Here is a 20,286-nt window from a genome sequence, read left to right as displayed (position 1 = left end):
ATGATGTTTAACCCTGGGCTTGTGGTGGGTTGAGAACAAAACTGTGAAGTGGATGAAGTTTGACATTAGCATCCTCCTCCTCTTTTGTTAACTTCTTCTCTACCTTTTTGTTGTTTTCCTTTGCCTTCCTTTCAACCATTATCTTCACAGTGTTTCAACATTACCCCAAAGAGAACATAATTCTTGGACATATTTTCCTTTCTAAATGTATTTGCTTCCAAAGCAGATCTGAAAGGAGAGAAAATGTTTCATTCAAATTAAATACTCTGGAATCTATTCTAGAGTGTCTCAACCTGGGTCTTCTAGAAAGCAGAGCCTGATATACAGATTAAGGGGTTATCCATTTATTTGGGAAGTACAAGTTTGGGGTCATGAGGATGAGGAGAAAAGGAATGAAGCAAAGGCAGGGACAAAGCAATAAAATGTGTTGCCTCCCTTAGAATGGGTGCAGCTCCAAAGTGAGCCACAAGGAGACACAGAAATGTGCTCAGACGGCATGTAGTACACGGGCCACGTAAATGATTCCGAACAAAGACCTGTGTCTTGAAGTAGTTCACAGAAGAACGAAAGGAGGAAGAATGTGTCAGACCCAATCACTTTCATCACCAATTTCCCACTGGACAAATTCATCCAACCGGGTGCTAACTCCTTCCATTTTGGCCTCCTGGTGAGTGAGAGGCCAGAACTCATGCCCCCTGGCATGGTGTTTTATTCAAGTCCCAAACTGGGGCAACGTGGGGTGGGTGGGGAGATGACCAAGAGGCGAAGGAGGTAATAGAAGGGCTCTTAGGAAGTGCACAGTGTGTGTGTCCCAATACAGTGAGAAATTTAGGCATCGGGACGTCTCATGGGCAGCAATGTTCCAGGACACAGAGGGATTTTTCCAAGTCCTCTTGAATGGACTTGCAGAATGGAAAGACAGGCTTCTGGATTTTCAGGGCCAGCAGGGGAAGCAGAGACGAGAGCAGAGAAAAAAATAAGAGGATCTTCACAAATAGTGTCTGTTCATTCAAAATCAGGAGAGCAAAATATGAACTCCTTCTTCCTCCAATGTGAAACTCTATTCCAAATGGTAGAAACAATACCTTGGGGTTTAAGAAAGGCTAGGAATGATGGATGACACTATTTTTTAAACTCACAAACGTACTTCACAATCTTATATTTTTCAAGCACAGAAGGGGAAGTAATTTAACAATCTGTCATATGTAAACTAACTCATATGTCTGAAAACTGTCGACACCACAATAATGCCTTTGCCAATAAATCAACATTGTTTTACTATTACCATTATTAAATATTTGACAAGAATGACTAAATTGAATAGGAATCCCATAATAACCTAGAGCTAGTTTCTTAGAAATCACCACTTGTCAAAACTTGATGTTTTGAGTCCTATTCCTTTATGATAAGACCAGACCAGACAGTTAGACATTGCATGACTTTCAAGAAAAAGTTTTGAGCTCCCTGAATTTCAATAATAGTTCAAAGAGAGGAGGCAAAAAAAAAAAAAAAAAAAAAAAGTAAAGGAAAGAGGGCAATTTGTTTTCAAGGTGGATTATCTGAGTCCAAGTGAGGAGGAATTGTGGGGCTGGCCTCTGGATCCGGTGATAACACACTCTCTGACCCATGAGGAAACAGTCATCAAACTTTAATAATGGTAAAGAAAAGAACATAAGGTTTCAAAGAAGATGCTTACCCAACCTGAAAAAGCCCCGGAATTTAGGCCCTTTAAAAGAATTTGAGTAAACCAACCCAACTCAGCATTAGTCCATTGTTATCTTCATCAATAAGATTATTTTCAGAGACGAAAGAAAGGAAGGAAGGAGATTAGGTAGCATATTTTAAGTGCCAGATATGTAGATAATAAATTCTACTGGGATTCCAGAAAGAGGCAATGTGTGAAGCTGGAGAAATCATAAGGAAAAGTTTCACAGAATAAAGAAGTTGGGGGTCGAACTGGACCAACTAGGCAGCGTAGACACGAGTTTAGTGTATTTGGGAGACGATGAGTAACGTGTTGGGCTGGAGTGAAGAAGTATACAAAGCAGTATTTAATAAACAAGGGCCTTCTTGATGTGTGTGGTGTGACTGTGAAATCATTCCATTGATTTTCTTGTGTGACCTACGAAAATAAGACTCATTAAGAAATAGTCACACCACATATTGCCAACGTAAGCTTTGCAATGCCTGCTCACCACGTCCTGAAAGACAGATTCTCAATTAAGAATCTAACTCGCCTAGCAAAGCACTCAATAAATATTTAATAGTGACGACTACTGCTGGGTAGAAATCAGTAAGAAAGTACGAGGTGCGTACCCTTTTTACGCTTCTGCAAAGGCAAACGGGAAGTGAAGTATGTTGCTCTGCGTGCACTCTCGTAGCACATCTCAATCACACTACAGTCTCTTTTCTGACCCCACGTTACAGGGTGATTGACATTTAGCTAAAAATAAGTAGGGATTTTTCCCACTGAAGTCTTCTATCACGGGGTGGCCATGTTAGAAATAAGCGTCTCCTGACATAAGGACATTTGAAACTTCTGTCAACGTCATTTACCTATTATAGTTGTGCTTTGTTATTCCCCTTCACAATAAGATCCCAGTGGATTGTTATTATCTTAATAGATGGTAAAATACAAAGTGTGCAAAGGCTTTAAGGCAAAAACTGAGTGTGCGGCATGGGATTGGTAGTATATTACAAGATGAGGGTTATAAGAAGACACAGTCACTGAATTCAGTTTTTTTTGGAGGGGAGGGGCAAGGGGAAATTCAAGTAATTTTCTTTTTCAAAATTCTTCCCTATTGGCTTGCCAGGTCTCCAAGTACCCTGCCTCTTCTATTCTTTTTTTTTTTTTTTTTTTTTTTTTTTTTGAGACAGAGTCTCACTCTGTTGCCCAGGCTAGAGTGAGTGCCGTGGCGTCAGCCTAGCTCACAGCAACCTCAAACTCCTGAGCTCAAGCGATCCTCCTGCCTCAGCCTCCCGAGTAGCTGGGACTACAGGCATGTGCCACCATGCCCGGCTAATTTTTTCTATATATATTTTTAGCTGTCCATATAATTTCTTTCTATTTTTAGTAGAGATGGGGTCTCGCTCTTGCTCAGGCTGGTCTCGAACTCCTGAGCTCAAACGATCCGCCCACCTCGGCCTCCCAGAGTGCTAGGATTACAGGCGTGAGCCACCGCGCCCGGCCTGCCTCTTCTATTCTTCCCAGGGAAATCTGCTGACAGTCATTTTGAAACTCTGTCTTCCAAGCTCCAAAACATTCCCCAAGTGCAATAACATCACCTTGAATTCACAAAGATGGATGAAGCCTTGGAGACCATCTGGTCCAGCTCCTACCTCACCTCCGGAATCCCCTACACAACTCCCTGCAAGTGCTGCCCAGACCACAAGCATGTCCAGGCAGGGGAAGCTCACCGCATCTCCAGGCAGCTGATTCCATTTTGTTCAAGGCTCCACTTGGGAAAGAATTCCCCCCAAATTAAGGTGATCACTGCCTTCCCGGGAGTTTAACTCATTAATGCAAGTTGTGCTCTCTGAATCATTCAGAGGAAACTTTTGTTGAAACAACTTTTCAGATATTGGAAGCTGGCTCTCATAAACCAAAACTTTCTCTTTTCCATCAGTCACCCCAATTCCAATCCTCTCAGTCCCGTGTGTGTGTGTGTGTGTGTGTGTGTGTGTGTTTGGCTTTTTCAGTTACCACCAATCCCTTGCCCCTGGTCTTTCAAGAGCGCCAGTGATTTCCCTATAGCTCACTCACCAGGGGCCTCTCTGTGAGTCTCAGCCTCCTCACATCCACACTGCAGTGTTTGATACGGTTGACGTTCCCAAATCTTCCTTCCAAAGTCCACCCCCACTCTAGGCTTCCTGACTTATCCTCCCCTTTTTGCTCAGCTCTGCCAGCTCTTTTTCCAACTCCCACACCATAAATGTGGGTGCCACCAATACTCTACTTCCGTCCTCTTATTTTTTCTTATTTTTTTTATTATGGTCAAATACATATAAAACATATTATCGTAACCATTTTTAAGTATACAGTTCAGTGGTATTAAGTACATTCATATTGCTCTGTGACCTTCACCACCATTCATCTCCAGAATTCTTTTCAACTTGCAAAACTGAAACTCTATACCCATTAAAGAATAACTCCCCATTTCCTGCTACCCCCAGCCCCGGGAAACCCCCATTCTACTTTCTGTCTTTATGATTTTGCCTCATTCTTCTTTGTATAGTGTAATTTAGTCTCGCAAAACACCATTGACTCAATACTTGAACCAATATTTGCCGGAAATTTATCGTTTACCAGCCACTGTGCTAGATCCAGACTTTGCACGAACTAACGACCACTTCTTCCAAGCTTTGGACCACTTGTTGCAAGGAAAAATATTCAGTTCTCAACAAGCTGCGGAAAACGCCTTTCACAATTTCATCGCCACTAGCTCTCTAGCCTCCTTCGCTGCTGGCATAAACAAGCTACCATTAAGATGGCAAAACTGTGCCAATAGTTTAGGCTCATATTTTGATTAATTATGCTGCTTTTTGTTTGAAATATAGTAAACTGAATTTTTTATTTGAAACTGGATATTTCATATTTAATGACCTAACATATACCATCACTGGGATATAACTGTGATCAAAACAGACAAAAAATCTTTTCCATGATGGAGTTCACATTCTAATGAAACTGTTCAAAACACTTTTGAAAGCATGGTCGTGTGGTCGTGGTGGGGCAGATCCCTGCCCTTTTTTCCTTTGATTGTCTCCAGTAGTGAATATTACTACTTCCTTTAAATAAAGTACAAACTCTAACACTCCAATTGGCTTAATGAACACTGGGATTTTAGTTCTCCTTTTTAGACAATACCTATGAAATAATTTAAAAGTTATCCTCATACTCACAAAGTTGAGAACAGTAATACTATATTTACACTTACTTGCTAATTATTCTGCTAAAATCTTTTCCTGCATTATCTCATTTTATTCTCAAAATGATCCTCTGTCTCTAGATGACAGTCACTATTATTATTGTCATTCCATGGATGAAGGAATGAGACAAAGGGAAGTTAAGTAACTTTCTCAGTGTTGCAAGGCAATTATTATGGAACAACTTAATATATATCCATGGCTACCTGCTCTTAAACATCTGAAAAAATTATTTTGTTCTAAGAAAATGTTTCTAAAATCATTTATTTCACATTTGTCTGATATTTAGAAACGAATTTTGACATTGCATCATCATCCACTCTTCCAAAATGACGGTTGTATTTCTTTTTAGTTAAGGTAATTATTTATATAATTCAAATAAATCTGACAACCTCATTTTAATGAGATTATCTAAAATATTAAAATTACCTTCTAAATATTTCATTTCACTCTGCCAGTTCAGGCTGACTTTTGTATGTGATATCAATGTCAGGCAAGTGCTATAAAGCTCTTCATTGCATAAAATTAGGATCAAAATTGGCAGGTGAAGAAAAATCTGTAGAGGCGCTTTTTTTAGAAAGTATATATGAATTTTAGTTTTGAAGCTTTATTTTTTACATGTGTTCCTTTTTAAAATTTTTTTAAAGGGCTGGGATTACAGGCCTGAGACACCGTGTCCAGCCTCAAGGGCATTTTTAAGGAACCATTGAAAGTGCTCTAAGTCCATCCCCAACTAAACACTTATTTTAAAAGGCTATATTCCAACTGAAGAAATCTGCCCTTGAACCAAACATGCGAGAAGCATGTAGCAATCTGAATCCTCAGAACATAAGAAATAGAAGAAATGATCTCACTACTTGAAAAATCCTTTTGTGAAAGAGTGTCTAGCACTGCCAGGAGCAAGTCTCTCGTAACAAAAGATGAAGAAACATATCCTTCCACAATATCTCTAAACCGTGTGCTGGTGTTTTGCCAGTAAGAAATAGAAATGTTTTCTTTGCTGATTCTACTGTCTTTTTAATGGCTGGACATTTTCACCAACAGCCACTTGCATTCATTCATTCATTTAACTAACAAGTTTTGAGCTCCTAATATGTGCCAGACACTCTTTATGCAACCCCTCAAAAGGAAATAAAGCTAAACAAATTAATAAATCCACAATTCTGCAAAGAGGAAAATGTTATATTGGTAACTCACCCTGTTATACAACTGACTCAGCACTTTGAAACAGAAAAGGCTTAATGTGAACATTGTTACACTTCCCATCCCAGCTTGGTAATTAATGCCTCTAGTTTACAGGTCAGGTAAACAATACACCACATACCCTCAGAAAAAAATGTAAAGAATGAATGGAAGTATGTCATGGCTACTTGACCTTGCTGATAATCAGAGTAAGCAATTACTTAATTGATGAGAATTAAGATTAAATACCTCATCTCTCTCCAACCATCTAAAAAAATCTCTCATTATTTCTTTAAATTCTACCAATTAGAGATTCATTTGAGCTACCAAGACTCCTTTTTTTCTAAGATACAAATAGGCCTGAGAAGGCTAGCTATCATTGGCAGTATAAAGCATATCCGTTGTAATCAGATTGCTTTCCTCTTACATTTGGCTTGAGAGCATTCCTGACCAACTGATCGATGGATTCTTTGTGGATCCAGTATCAGCTGCGGTCTGTCACAACTTACAATCAAGGAATAGTAAATGAAGCATAAAGGCAGGACAGGGTAGGGCTGAGAGCACAATGTTTGGAGTCACACAGACCAGCGGTTGAGTCCCAGCAAGACGCTATGATTTAGGGAGCTACTTAATCTCTCACAGTGTTCGTTTCCTCCACATCTGTAAAGCTGGTCATTAATAACAGCATTTACCTCCTGGAGATGCAGCGAGTGTTAAAAAAGATTCAGCCTTTCTCTACCCAGTTCCCCATGAGAGAATCAATTCTAAACATCTTAAAACATTCATTACATCTAATGACTTAACTTCTCTTCTATGCATCTAAGATAGTACTAGCTATGTATCCTTCTTGGCACAATTGAGACAAAAGTCACTAAAATATAGATCAATTGTTTAAAACTCTTGTGGAACACAGGTTGAAAAAGCCTTCAAGGATCAACAGCACCTGGTTTGTGGTAAACACTAAACAAATGATCACTATTATTATACAGAGGGTAATTTTAGCTGTAAGGACAGCATAAGAGAACTAGGAAATCAAGTCACTGTACGATGATTAAATCACTATAACGTTAGTAACTCCGCAACTTGGTTGTGTATTAAGTTCTCCATATAAATAAGGAAAGTTCCTAGAGACTCAAAAGGGGATGCCAAGCACTACTTCATTTGAGGTATTTTGCACTTGGCACAGAGTAAGTGACTTAAGAATATTGTTAATTTGTGTGAATGAATGATAGTATTAAATGCATGCCAGATCAGATAGCATCTGACTTGCAAACCTTAGATGCATAAGTCAAAACCTGTGCTCCCCCCATAGAGCCTCTTGCATTTTGTCCCCTATCTGAGGAATGAATAGCCTGAGTCGGAAGGTGCCTTCTGTCGTGCAATAGTATTCCAGCATGGTCGTTGATGACATAGCATCTTTGCTCATAACAGATACCCAATTAATATCTGTTGAATGAATGAAAGATTAAGAATGCACTAGAGACATTACCTCACTCCTACCCTACAAAGCCCTTGAAGGTGAAGAGAAACCCATTGCTATAAAGACATGATGATGAAGCCAAGTGTATTTTCTGCTAATTTGATGTTTACTTATAAACTTCAATATACATTTATTACTATTAGTTCTATCTTTCAAGTACATTGTGAACTGACCTGGGAATGTAATCACCAATCATTGTTTAAATGGGATATTTTGTGATATAAGTTCAAATTATCCCACATAAACATTAGCTTTTGGAGCATAAATTGTTGGGAAGTCAGAAAGTGCCCTCACTGAAGCTAACAGGATGTAAGAGTTACTGGAACCAGGCGTAGGTTTCCATGCATGTCTTTAGAAAGCGAGCAAATGCAAATACGGCTCAGAATGAAGTCACTGCAGGGTGTTCCCTTCTTTTGGCAAGAAAGAAGTTATGGATTGGCTTCTCCAGCATTTAAAGAATCATAACCAGATACAACTTAAAGATATATCCCATTACTCATAATGCGCAGAGATGGGAATCATTCGAATGGGATTATTTCTCACACACAATAACAAGGCTGAAAAGACAGTATTCAAGCATCTCTTCTTCAGTAGTTCCCTTGCAGTCACTGGAATTAGATTCCTGTTAATAACTGGAGTTGTTAACAAATAAGAGAATATAGTTGAGAGATGTAAACCCTTTTTGGAAAATCTCATTTTCAGAAAAACAGGATTAAATGGACCATGATTTTTACTGACTCTATGAAAATGCCTTTAAGTAGCTTTAGTAAAATAAAACCAAATCAATGTATACAAAGAACATCAATAACATATATAAGTGTATTATATAAATTTAGTCTTCTTATGGTATACCTCCTTTTTCCATTTCCAACTCCACTTCTCTTTGTAAAATTTTCCAAAGGGAGGAGTACATAATTTGCATATGTTAGAATGAAAATTACCGTGTGTAGATCCATCTGCTAAATGCCATCTACATTTATAATATATATAAGGAACATCTACATTTATAATACCTATAAGCCACTCCTAATTCAAGTCACATGTTATTTTGTGTACTGTTTGAAAAGAATTTGACAGTGGAAAGTGTATCATCATCTAGTGGAATCCCATCGTTTTACAAATGAGAGGAACAATGGCCAGAAAGTTGTCACCTACAGACATCTCAGAGTCACAGAATGGCAGAGCTGGAACCAGGGCTCATGTCTACTCAACGCTCACTCTCAGTGAACTCTCCACTGTCTCTCTCTCTTTCTCACACACACACACACACATGCTCACACGCCAGTGTGTCATGCATCATATTGCTCGTAGTCTTTTCAAAAAGTAAATAAAACAACATGTCTCAAATTAGGAATGGGACTTAAAAGTAAAGTGTGTATGATAGAAATAGGACCACATCACGGAAATAGTGATGCCAACAAATTATATCCTTTGGTATTTTTCAAGAATTAGAGTTTTAAGGAATCTAGAGACTGGATTCAAGGTCCTAAACCAATCTTTCAGCAAGGTGGTTGTACATTTAGGTTACCCTGAGTGTACAAGAGCACTGAATTAGAGTCTTGTTTTTGTTTTCATTTCTGTCTTTTGACAATTTATGAGAAAAGAATAAAGCACTGTGTGATAGTAAAGGGGAAGAGTGTTCATCTACCTTGAATAGTCATTTCTACCATGACAGTTTTGCTGGAACATCCCCCTAACTTAGGCTCCAATTCACTTGTGCCTGGATTACACCAATGAGACAACCAGGTCCTCTGGCCTAGAGGCCCCCCTCCCCTCTTCCCACGCTGTACCCCACTGCCAGACTTTAAAACATGGTTTGCATCATATTACTCCCTTACTCAAGCCCCATGATGGTTCATGTTTAACTGTTTATTGATTCATGTCCAAGTATGTTAACATGGCTTTTTTTCGTTCTTGGTAATCTGTGTGCCTCTCAGAAATTCTACTTTCTAACAGGCTGATCGCCTGTCTTTCCAGTAAAGTACCCTCATTCCATTCACCAACCCTTCACTAACTGCTTTCTCCCTTGTCTCTTTTCCCCCTTTCTTCTCTACTATTTCAAATCCTACTCAAGCCCCAAGGCACTCCCACACAGCTTCCATGCATGCTCTCTCCACTGCTCTACTGCTCTACCCCCCATTCTTGAGCTCTACTTTTCTGGTTTCACAAATTTTTCTCTAGTTGTTTCATATTGTTGGTCTTGCATTCCTAAATTCAACGTAAATTTTTTTAGGGCAGTAATCAGGTCTTAGGAATCTTTTTAGTCCTCTTCACACTCCCATTTCTACATACTCCAGCATCTTGCCGACCATGGCAGATTCTCCATGAACACCTTGACTGTTGAACACTCCAGACAAGGTGGAGGAAGAAGATACCAGCTACGTCCAAGGGATGCTGGCAAAAGCATCAGTACCCTTTCTAGAGCTATGTCTCAGCCCTATTATTCTTCTTCATCACATCACTCTGCCACTAAATTGTTACTGACTTCTTCCTCTGTGGGGTTTGTTAAATGAGTCCGTTTTCTTTAACCTTGGTCCTAAATCGGATCCACCACCAACCCCCAGTTTACAGTACCTTTTTAGCCACCTCTCTTACTCCAAGGACACAGCCAAATGAAAGTTTTGCTTTAGATTCCACCTCCTTTTCCTCCATAAGAGAAATTCCCATCCTTTTCATTTGTGGTGCCCTCTTCCTAGGCTTGAAGGTCAGAGAGATAGCATGGTGACACTTCACCTGTGGAGACACTCCTCTTCCCACATTAAATGCCCCCAGCCTAGATGTCGCTACACCCCACCCCGGCTAAGACTGGAAAATATCACTGGTTTTCTCTCCCTCCCCTCCCCCAATGGCCATGATGCAGAGGGTGCGCCTCCACCGTGCGGGGTCTTCCCACCTGGAAGCCTTCTTGCTACTTTGCAGCCGGGAGGGTGCAAGGAGCCTTGCTTCCAGCTGCATCTGAAGTTCCAGCTCTCCTGCGTGGGCACTGACCCCTAAGGAGGGCTTGGGAGCCTCTAGACGGTTCCAGGGACCCTTCTACCTCTCCCACTATCCACTCTGCCCTCACACCAGGTGATCACATCCAGCAGTCCTTAAACTGACAACCCAAGATTTAACCTTTGAAGTAAAGTTTATCCTTCCACAATTTCTCCTTAAAATAGGAAGTAATAGATTCCAAACATTTATGTTTTTCATCCACAGTGTGGTCAATAAAATATGCCATTCCCTTTTCCTGGGCTTCCCTCTCAGCAACGGGGGATTCAGGGCCCAGAAGTGAGTCTCCTCTCCTCCTGCTTCTCTCAACTGCCCCAGCGAAAGCACAGGCGTGCCAGTTCATTCCCAGGTCACGGCCAGCTCTGTCTCTCCGGCGACGTCCCCCACCTGTGTCTCGCACACCAAGAAATTGCTGTCCCACATCTCCTCACTCCCTGCCAGCATCTGAAGTCAAGGAGTTCCCTTTCCTCTGCGTCCTGCTGGGTGTCTTGCTGGGTCTGTTACCCCCACGTGGGCTCCCCACTCGCAGGCACAGCGCCCCCCCGGCCGCGACAGCACCCGCCGGGCGCCGCCTGGCCGTCCGCTCTGCACCGGCAGCGGGGCCCGGGCTCCCTTCCGCCCTCGGGCCTCCCGCACGCACGGGGACAGCCTCCGACAGGTGCAGGTGGCTGCCCAGTTGCCGGATCCCCAACCGGGCGCTCTCCGGGTCGGGTCGTCAAAGTTCTCCGACCGCACCTGCCCGCGGAGCGCGCCCTGGTGTCCGGATGCCGCCGGCGCGGTTCGGGGGTCGCCTTCCCCGCCACTCCAGCCCAAACTTTCCTCTGGGCTCCCGAGCCCAGAGCGCCACTTACCCAGGGCAAGGGCCAGCAGCAGCGGCAGGGAGCCGGCGCCGCTGCCCGGGGCGGCCCGGTCCATCCACCCCGCTCTGCAGGGCTGGGCAGCCCCGGACGAGTGTCCCTGCGCCTTCTGCGCCCCCTTCCCGGGCCCCGGGCGCCCGATCGGGTGCCTGGAAACCAGTCCCAGAGCCAGGAGGAAACGAAACCACTCGGGCTGGCACCCTGGCCGCCGGGCAGGGAAACACCCGGGGCGCGCGGGCTCCGCGGGTGTCGCGGGGCGGAGGCGCCTCCTATTTATCCCGCTCCTCACACGGCCCGGCAGAGGCACGGGACTCGGTGGTGGCAGCCTCCGTGCTGCTCCCACCCAAATTGCCCCACACCCAGACCCACACCCAAGGACAGATTCGGGCTGCCCTCGGGCCGGCTCACCCGCTCCCCCTGCTGGGTCGTACCTGACTGTTCATGTCCCTCCCCCTGGGGAGTAAACAAGGTAGGAAGGACGACGTGAGAGTCCACGTGGAGGGGTGCAGGTGTGCCCGCCCCGCCTGCACGCGGGGCCAAACCCTCGGAACCCACCGACGGAGAATCAGAGCCCCGAACTTGCTCTGAAACTCCAGCTTCCCTTATTTCAGCGGATCGTTAGTGTCACAGAGAGACCAGAGCCACCATTCACTGTAGTGAACCTCAGGCATTTGATAATTTACAAGCCTTTCTGTGACACGTGCAGGCATTTCAAAAGTCATTGTCGTCTTTAAAAGTCTTGAAGCTAGTGCCTTAGTTTTCAGTGTGCGTTGTCTTCTAATAATTTGTGGAATATCTGGAGGTCTGGGCTCACTAGGCTCTACTTTAGAAATTTCGTTTATCCACCTACTTATTTATTCATTGTATTTTCATTTATTTGATTCATTTACTCTACTATTCTCTGAATATTAGTTGGATCTATAAAAATAAGGAGAACGTTGTTTGCTTGTGGCTTGCCAAGCCCTAGCTCTGCTTCATCACACCGCCTCTTTATGGAAAGGTAGACTCCAGAGGTTCTGTGCCAAGCAATTTCTGGAACACAAAGACGTCCCCACGGCTTTCAAAGAAAGAAAGCAGCATCCAATTTCACCTTATGTGATTAACATATTTGCCTCTAAACTAACTAAAGAGTAGAGCTGTTTTTGTGCTAATATATGTTCCTCTTATAAGATTAATATGAGTAATTATGTCCCTTCAATCAGAAGTTGTATTTCTGTAGCATAGAAAAGTTATTGCACGAATGAAACATTATGGCACATACGAAATGCGGTTCAAGTGTCTGCCTCTTCCTCCCCATCCCATTGTTTAAATTAAACAAATTGTTAAGCGCTTTTCTTCCATAAGTGACATTTCATTTCAACACCGATTCAAATTATTTTAGTGCCCCAGGCAACTGATACATCCAGAGGAATAAAAACCAGCTCTTCGTTTTCAGAATCCCATTCTAGCCCCACATGACAGCTCATAAAGCATTGGTAGAGAGGGCGGCCATGGAGTTCAGAGAAACCTGAGGTTGATGGATAGAAAGTTACTGTACCCCAGATAAAAAGAGCAGAAGCACGGGAAGCCAAGGGATTTTAGCATTATCTCTGTCCCTCGCAACACTTCTACCCTCCCTTTTTTCTTTCTGATAGTCTCTCCCTCTCTCAGTACCAATGCCCTAAGTTTAGCATCTCTCATTCTGAGATGACACCCTAGCCTAGCCAACAGCTGTCCTGTTAGCCCCAACAGAATGCTACAATTTTGTCTTCCGTTTCCATAAATACTAATAAAAAATAAAGCACATCTAAACAAAAAAATATTCTATTGAGTATTGTAAAGTGCCAGGACTTGGTGTGAGTATTCATCATTCATGCCAGTCAAAGGGTAAATTAACTTTTTCAGGCCACTAGAGTACGAAATAGTGTAATTTAATGTACTAAATAGGCCAGGTAAATTAATACCCTTCCCCGGGGGGCTTTATTTACTGCCACAAATAAAATAAGTAGTCCTGAGAACATGCCTTCCAAATTTTCTGGCACCAGGGGTCCAATCCTGTCAAAGTCAGGAGATTTTCCCTTTGCTTTCTTCCTTCTTTCCCTTCCCTCCCTCTCTCGTTTCCTTCCTTCCTTCCTTCCTTCCTTCCTTCCTTCCTTCCTCTCTCTCTCTCCTTCCTTCCCTCCCTCTTCCTTCTCCCCCTCCTCCCTCTCTTCCTCCTCCTCCTTCTCCTTCTTTTTCTCCTCTCTCTCTTGCTTGTGGGGGAAGGTACATTTGGAATCTAACCATTAAGTTGGAATGGTAGAAGGTAAGAATTGATCTTCCTGGGTCCTCATTCACGTTGTGTCTCCATTTAGATTGTAAGCTGAGCTCTTACTAAGGGAAGAATTGATCAAAGTTATACCAGAGTCACAGAGTAGAAGTAGTATCCCCAGAAATGGAGTGGTGTCTCTCCTGTGCCAGGTTTAGGCAGGTATAACCAGTTCTCCCAAATCTGGTATGAGGCTTTAGTAGATTCCTTTCAAGGGACTTTAAGCTTCAGCCTTTTTCTCTTCCCACACAGAGCAGCCTCCAGCAGGGACATTCTTCCTCCTCCTCCTCCTCTAGACAGGACAAAACAAACTTGTAGTTACTTTTGGAACATAGCACATACACAGACACCCATGTGATGATGGAATGTATTCATTCTAGGTCAACAAGTATTCTCAGAATTATGACTTTAAGGCATTCAGTAGTCTAGGAAGATTTCCTAGTGGGCACTAATATTATTTGATTTAATAAGAGTGGGTGAATGAAAATGATAAAAAAATTATGATGTTTTATAGTAATGATAAACTCATGCACTGTGGATTATTAAAGATTAGTTGTATAGTATATAGAGAGAACTTTCAAATATTCTATATGAAACTACTGAATTAGTCTCTAAGGAAATGACAATGGAAAATCACTGCTCAAAAGTTGTACACAGGTAATTTTGTTTTATAATCAAATTTGTGTGAGGAGAGGGTTATTGTTATTTCTTCTCTTTCTTGCCTACTTTATTATACCTTCTTCTTCAGTCTTTAGGAGATCTATTTTTCATATGTGTGCCTAAATCTGTTTGATGGGCTATCTTTTTTAAATGGCAGATTAAGACTAGTTTCATAAATCTCAAAGATAATCATTTGTACGATATTATAACTGTTAGTTTTAGTTCACCATTATGATCTTTTTCTTTGGCTATATTCGTACATACTTCACAAAGAAACTTCTGATTAAAAAAAAAATCTGGGCTTTTTTGGTGGCCCTCATTGTAGGCTAAGTAGGCAAGCACCCAAGTGGCATAACTTTAATGCTAAAGTATGGCAAGCCCCTAAACACTCCTCTTTAATACACTTGATGCCTTGGCTTCATCTTCTCCTACTTGATCTCATTCCCATCAGTACAGTCACTCCTCTGGGTGAGACAACAGAGCTGGACCATTATGCGCAACTGGTTTTGGCATCTGCTTAGTCTGTTCAAATTGGAGTGGTGTCACTGAATGTCTGAATCACTAATTAATTACTTCTCTGAGCCTCAGTTTCCTCATCTATAAAATATGATGGTCATGACTTGCACAGATTTTATGATTGACAATAATATATATCTCCAAGGAAAAAATCTAATACATTAGAAATCATTCAATAAATTATAGTAGTTCCATTATTATTAAATTTTACAGGGCACATAGGAAGAACCAGTAGGAACCAGAACTGGCTTCCTTACTGAGAGCTGAGATGGAGGGAAGGAAATAGGACAGAGCAAGGCTCTGCTGGGAAAGTAACATGAGCTAAAATCCCGTGGATTTGGGACTATGTTTGCCCCTGCATACCCGCTTCCACCACTCTGACCTCCTTCTCCAAACTTTTTATTCCTCCTGCCTCCTGCAAATCTTTAGAGACCAAAATGGTACATAACCCAGCATACGATAACTTATTGCACAGTAAACAGAAAGAACTGTGTTTTGAAGGCCTAAATAAATGAGTAATCTAGTTTTTCAAAGCCCAAAGAAATAAATTCGTCTTTTAAGCCCAAGAAATTGATGTTCAATGAGCTTACAAATAAGTAGAATACAAATCCTCAAAGCTGTACATGGTTGTTCTCCCTTCTGACTCCAATGGCACATGAAAGAGAAATAGTGAAAGGAGAGGGTAAGAAGTAGGAAGCAGCAAAATGGGAGAGGAGTAGAGGCTTGAACCTGAAATAGTTCCTTACAAAGAGCTTTCCTGGGAGCAGAATGATATTTTAAAAGGGGCAGTAAGGAAGGTGATGTTTACCTTTGTATCTTGCTCATTCCTCACCCTTCTTTTGTTTTAAGTGACAACATCAATACTTGTCCTTAACTTCAACATAGTGTAATGGCCTTCATGATTCCCCCAAACAATTCAGTTATGTCTTTAGTCTAACAATCCTTGGAATTTAAGCTTTTTCCAGAGATAATCACATGTTTTCCTTTAATGATACTTTTAAATTGCTTTCACTTTTCTCATAATTTTTTTCTGAAATGTTTCGTTAGCCCTGTGATATATGCCTGACATGTGTCTGTAAATACAGTATTTTTAAAATGCTAAAACAGATGTAAAATGTTCAGAAATGGGAGCATAAAATACGATATTATGCTTGTAGATTGTTCTAGTATTATTACTTTCTTTCCTCCAGGTATATTGAAAGTTCTTATTATTGTCCCTATTAATGACTATAAATGGCCTTTAATAATTTTGTCATCAGCATTACTACCTACTAACGGTCCACATAAATAGTAATTTTTGAAATTCAAGAAGTATAAGGTACCAGTCCAAACAAGTCAAAACCATATAAAATGAAGCCAGCATCACTCTCTAAATTGGCTATGTTTAGGTTTGAGGGAGATAAGAAAAAGCAGTTTTCATTTAATTTAATAATATTTTATCATCTACATTTGTACAGTACTCTCCAATATATTAACCATTCGATGCTAAAATAGCTGCTGAGATAGACAGGCAGTATTGTTATACAATTTTAACCAAAAGAAATAGAGGTCTACAGCGTCAAGTGACTGTTCCAAGTGTCAGAGTAACTCCTAGAACCCAGATCTAAAGGCATCGAAGTTCAATAAATGGAGTGTCCTAGTGTTCTCAGGCTGCATAACAAAGTACCATAGACCGGAAGGCTTAAACAACAAAAATTTATTTTCTCACAGTTTTGGAGGCTGGTAAATCCAAGGTCAAGGTGATTCAGTTCCTGGTGAGGTCTCTATTCCTGGCTTGCAGACAACTACCTTCTTACTGTGTCATCACACGGCCTTTCTTTTAGTGTGTGCATGTGGAGAGAGAGAGATCTTCCCTTCAGAAAGAGATCTTTCTCTTCTTATAAGACCACCAATGCTATCAGATTAGGACCCCACCCTTATCACCTTATTTAATTGGCACATGTGTCACAATTAAGGAACCAACATTAGTGTGTTGCTGTTAACTAAAGTCCATATTGTATTTAAATGTCCTTGATTTTTGTCAAATGTTCTTTCTCTGTTCCAGTATCCCATCCAGGCACCACATTACATTAGTATGAAGTAGTATACATTAGACAAAATCAAGTTCCATCAAAAAAATGAAAATTATTTGCAGGACAATAATATTGACTTACTGGTTTTTGAAACGTCATCTACCACCAGAGAAAATGATACTCCTGCCAATGTTGGTTTTAAGCTGAAATTTCAATCAGAAAATGTGTAGGAAAATGCTTTGGAAGCTGTAAAGTTATATACAACCATGAAGCATTATGATTATTTCTCATTTTAGCTTTATGCATTAAAAAAATACATATTGAAAATGTAATAGCCCTAACAATCATAACCAATTTAGAATTTATCAATTCTCAGATACACACTTGTTGATACTTTAACATATCTCCATCGTTGTCAGGCAGCAGTTACAATGAAGCTGTTATTGCTTGTGCATAGTCTCAAAGGCTTAGAAGGAAATCCTGTAAACCAAAGCAGAACATCCTTTTAAGTAATGCTATATCACCAACACTTTTAAAGGTATAAATAAAAATATCGTGTGGAAAAACAAAAATAGCAATGATTCAAAGTTGAAAATGGTTAGGACAAGTAGGACTTGGAATTAAAAATTTTTAGAAGCTATCAACCAATTTATTTGCTTGTTTACTCCTTTTATGCATAGTTAAAACAAATATATAATAAAAACCTATGTCTAAATAATTCTAAAACATTTCTTTCGATAAGGATAAAATTAAAATTCTACGTAATAAGAAAGTATTGGTGGCAGTTTCATTTTTAATTAAAGAAACTATGTTCTTAATTTCCATAAAATAATGTTGCATCTTATAATCAATAGAATTTTATATTAGATAAAATACGACAGTCATGGCTCTAAATTATAAACTCCTTGATATTCCCTTGTCTGGACCAGCACTCTTTAGGCAGAGCAGGCTGGTGTCTCCGCTACGTGATTTCAGGGGCAACTCAAGTCATGTCACAAAATATATGCTCAAATAACCTTCTCTGGTTTGCTAAAAGTCGCACTCATTATAATTCTTTTCTCCCCTGAGTAAAGTTCCTAGAGCTGCTCATAAAAAATGTAAAGTTGTTTTCTGAGAGAGCTAACTCATTAAGACATTAGCTCTCTTTAATTAGAAGAGGAACTAATTTAGTACAAGAGGCAGGCAGTTACTTAGCGAGATATGACAGGTAATTTCTGATTGCTGCAGAAAGCGTCGTTAAAAACTGCTGGCTGCGATGCCAGGCTCACAGCTTTGCCACCGATAAGCACGCTGAGTAGGAGGAGGGAAGGACCACAGCAGAAGGGTAAGGATGGGAGCCCGAGACAATTCTTGCTTACCTTCCATTTTGTTTATGGTCTACTTTGGCTTTCAGTGTAACCTTTCTTCCTGTCCCTGCACTCTAGCCAAAAGAGAGATAAAATTTTATTGGAACTAAAAATCTGGGCTGAGGACTTAGGCTAGAACTGAACCCCAGGAGAGCAGAACCTGCCCTTCTTCTCTGCCTCATAGTTACACAAGTACAAATCTTATTAAAATAAGCACTGCGATGGTGCTTGTATCTTCTACTAGCTAATGTTACAAAGCCCCTCTATGGAAATAATATGCAAAGAATCTATTTCTACATTTTCTCATTTAATTTTCATCATAACTCTGGACAGTGTTATTTGCCTTCATCTTAAAGATGAAAAATTTAGGCTACAGTAAGTTAAATCACTTGCTCGAGGACACATAGGTAGGACACGGTATAACTAGGAGTCACTCTCAGATCCTGTAATTTATAATTCTAGAGTTTTCTAACATAAGACCAGGCCTCTCTTTTGGGCTATCAAGCTGGAGGTGAAATAAAATCACAGGGGACGTAATACAGGTAATTGCACACATGCACTGACTGGTATGCATTCTGGATGGTGCTGACGTGGATTCTGACAATGGAATCCTCCAGGCCCTCGATTCACTTTCCTCCTCACCTGAGCCTGAATGCAGGAGGTCTTCGATGGTGGTATGGCATCGACCACTGTGACCACAATAGAAAAGGATTTAACTCCCTTAGAAATCTTGGACCAACTTTACAGACTGCAGCAAAAAAGGCTAGGACTCTGCAAAACTGCATGAGTCTGAACTTGGGATGTTCTAAATCCATATAACTAAAATCCAGAGAACCTACCAGGAAGAATCATAATTACTAATTCTTCCTCCATTAAGGACCAAAAGCCTATAACAAAAATTAACAAGTTTATTATACCTCCCAGCTTCTAGATTAGTTCTCAAGAAAAAGAAACATACTTTAAACATTTAAATGTAGAAACAAAAGAAAGAACACTAATGTCAACAAATTCCTGGTCAACTAAATTGTTAGAACAATTAGTTTATCATTTGATTACTCTGTTTGGTAAATGTTCTTGGAGAACCTACAATGAGCTGAGCAGAGTGACACTAAAGGATGCCATACCTTCTTCTGGTGCCTTCCCCCTGGGCCACATCCTGATCCTGTCCTCTGGATTTTATCAGACAGATTTCAAGAGGATGCAAAGTCCAAGGACAAGAGAGCCATTTCCGCTAGACATAGAGCAAAGCTGGCCTGGCCTGTCTGCCTCCTTTACTCTGTGCCATACCCTGGTCCTATGACACCTCAGAGCCTTCTCCACACAAGTGCACAGTACTAGGAAGAAAAGCCCATTGGCCTCTTTGTTCCTCCATCTAAAAGCTTCGCCTCTTGGAGCGGCCCAATTGTGGATCTCTGAAGATGCCATTATGTCTTTGACTCATGGCAACATTCCTCCTTTGCGATTAAGGAGGGATGTATAGAGCACTCCCTAGAGATTAATGTAATGGCCAACAATTGATCCATGAGAATTATAATAAGTCCCAAAAGAAAAAAATAATTGGGAGGAGTTTTTAAACAATAATGTCTTATATCTGCTAATGTCATAAGTAATAAAAGCAAGTTAAAAAGTTAAGTAAGGGGGGACAGCATAAGTAGTGTTGAAATTTAAATCTTAAGTAAAGACATAACGTTCAAATCACTGGTCCTTACCAGCTATGTAACCATGGGCAAGTTATTGAACTTTTCCAAACTCAGACTTCACATCTCTAAATTGAAAATTATAGCAGAACTTACTTATAGGGTTCTTTGAAAGTTTAAATGGGAGATTTAAGGGCTTGCAGAGTGGTGCCTGACACATAGTAAGTAGTCAATATTAACTACTATGATAATATTCAAGACAGCCTCAAAGTTACCCCAAGATTTGGTGCAGTTGTAGCAATCACTGGAACAGGATATTAGAAAGAAGCAGACTTGCTAGAGGAAGAGGTAGAGATCTACACCTCTGTGAGACCCTCAGGTCCTGAAAGCAG

At 40.8% G+C, this 20,286-nt stretch overlaps 1 protein-coding gene across 1 annotated transcript in view; it reads right to left on the bottom strand.

The window, feature by feature from the left end:
- BTC (betacellulin) overlaps positions 1 to 20,286 on the bottom strand; it is a 102,378-nt gene that overhangs the window by 22,331 nt on the left and 59,761 nt on the right. Inside the window, exon 4 of the mRNA XM_069456976.1 lies at positions 11,431 to 11,871. Coding sequence (XP_069313077.1) covers positions 11,431 to 11,871 — 441 coding nt within the window. The remainder of the gene's footprint in view (positions 1 to 11,430; positions 11,872 to 20,286) is intronic.

The sequence above is a fragment of the Eulemur rufifrons genome, chromosome 24 (genome assembly GCF_041146395.1).
Source record: "Eulemur rufifrons isolate Redbay chromosome 24, OSU_ERuf_1, whole genome shotgun sequence".
Classification (NCBI taxonomy): Eukaryota; Metazoa; Chordata; class Mammalia; order Primates; family Lemuridae; genus Eulemur; species Eulemur rufifrons.
This window is presented reverse-complemented; position numbering and strand designations above follow the sequence as displayed.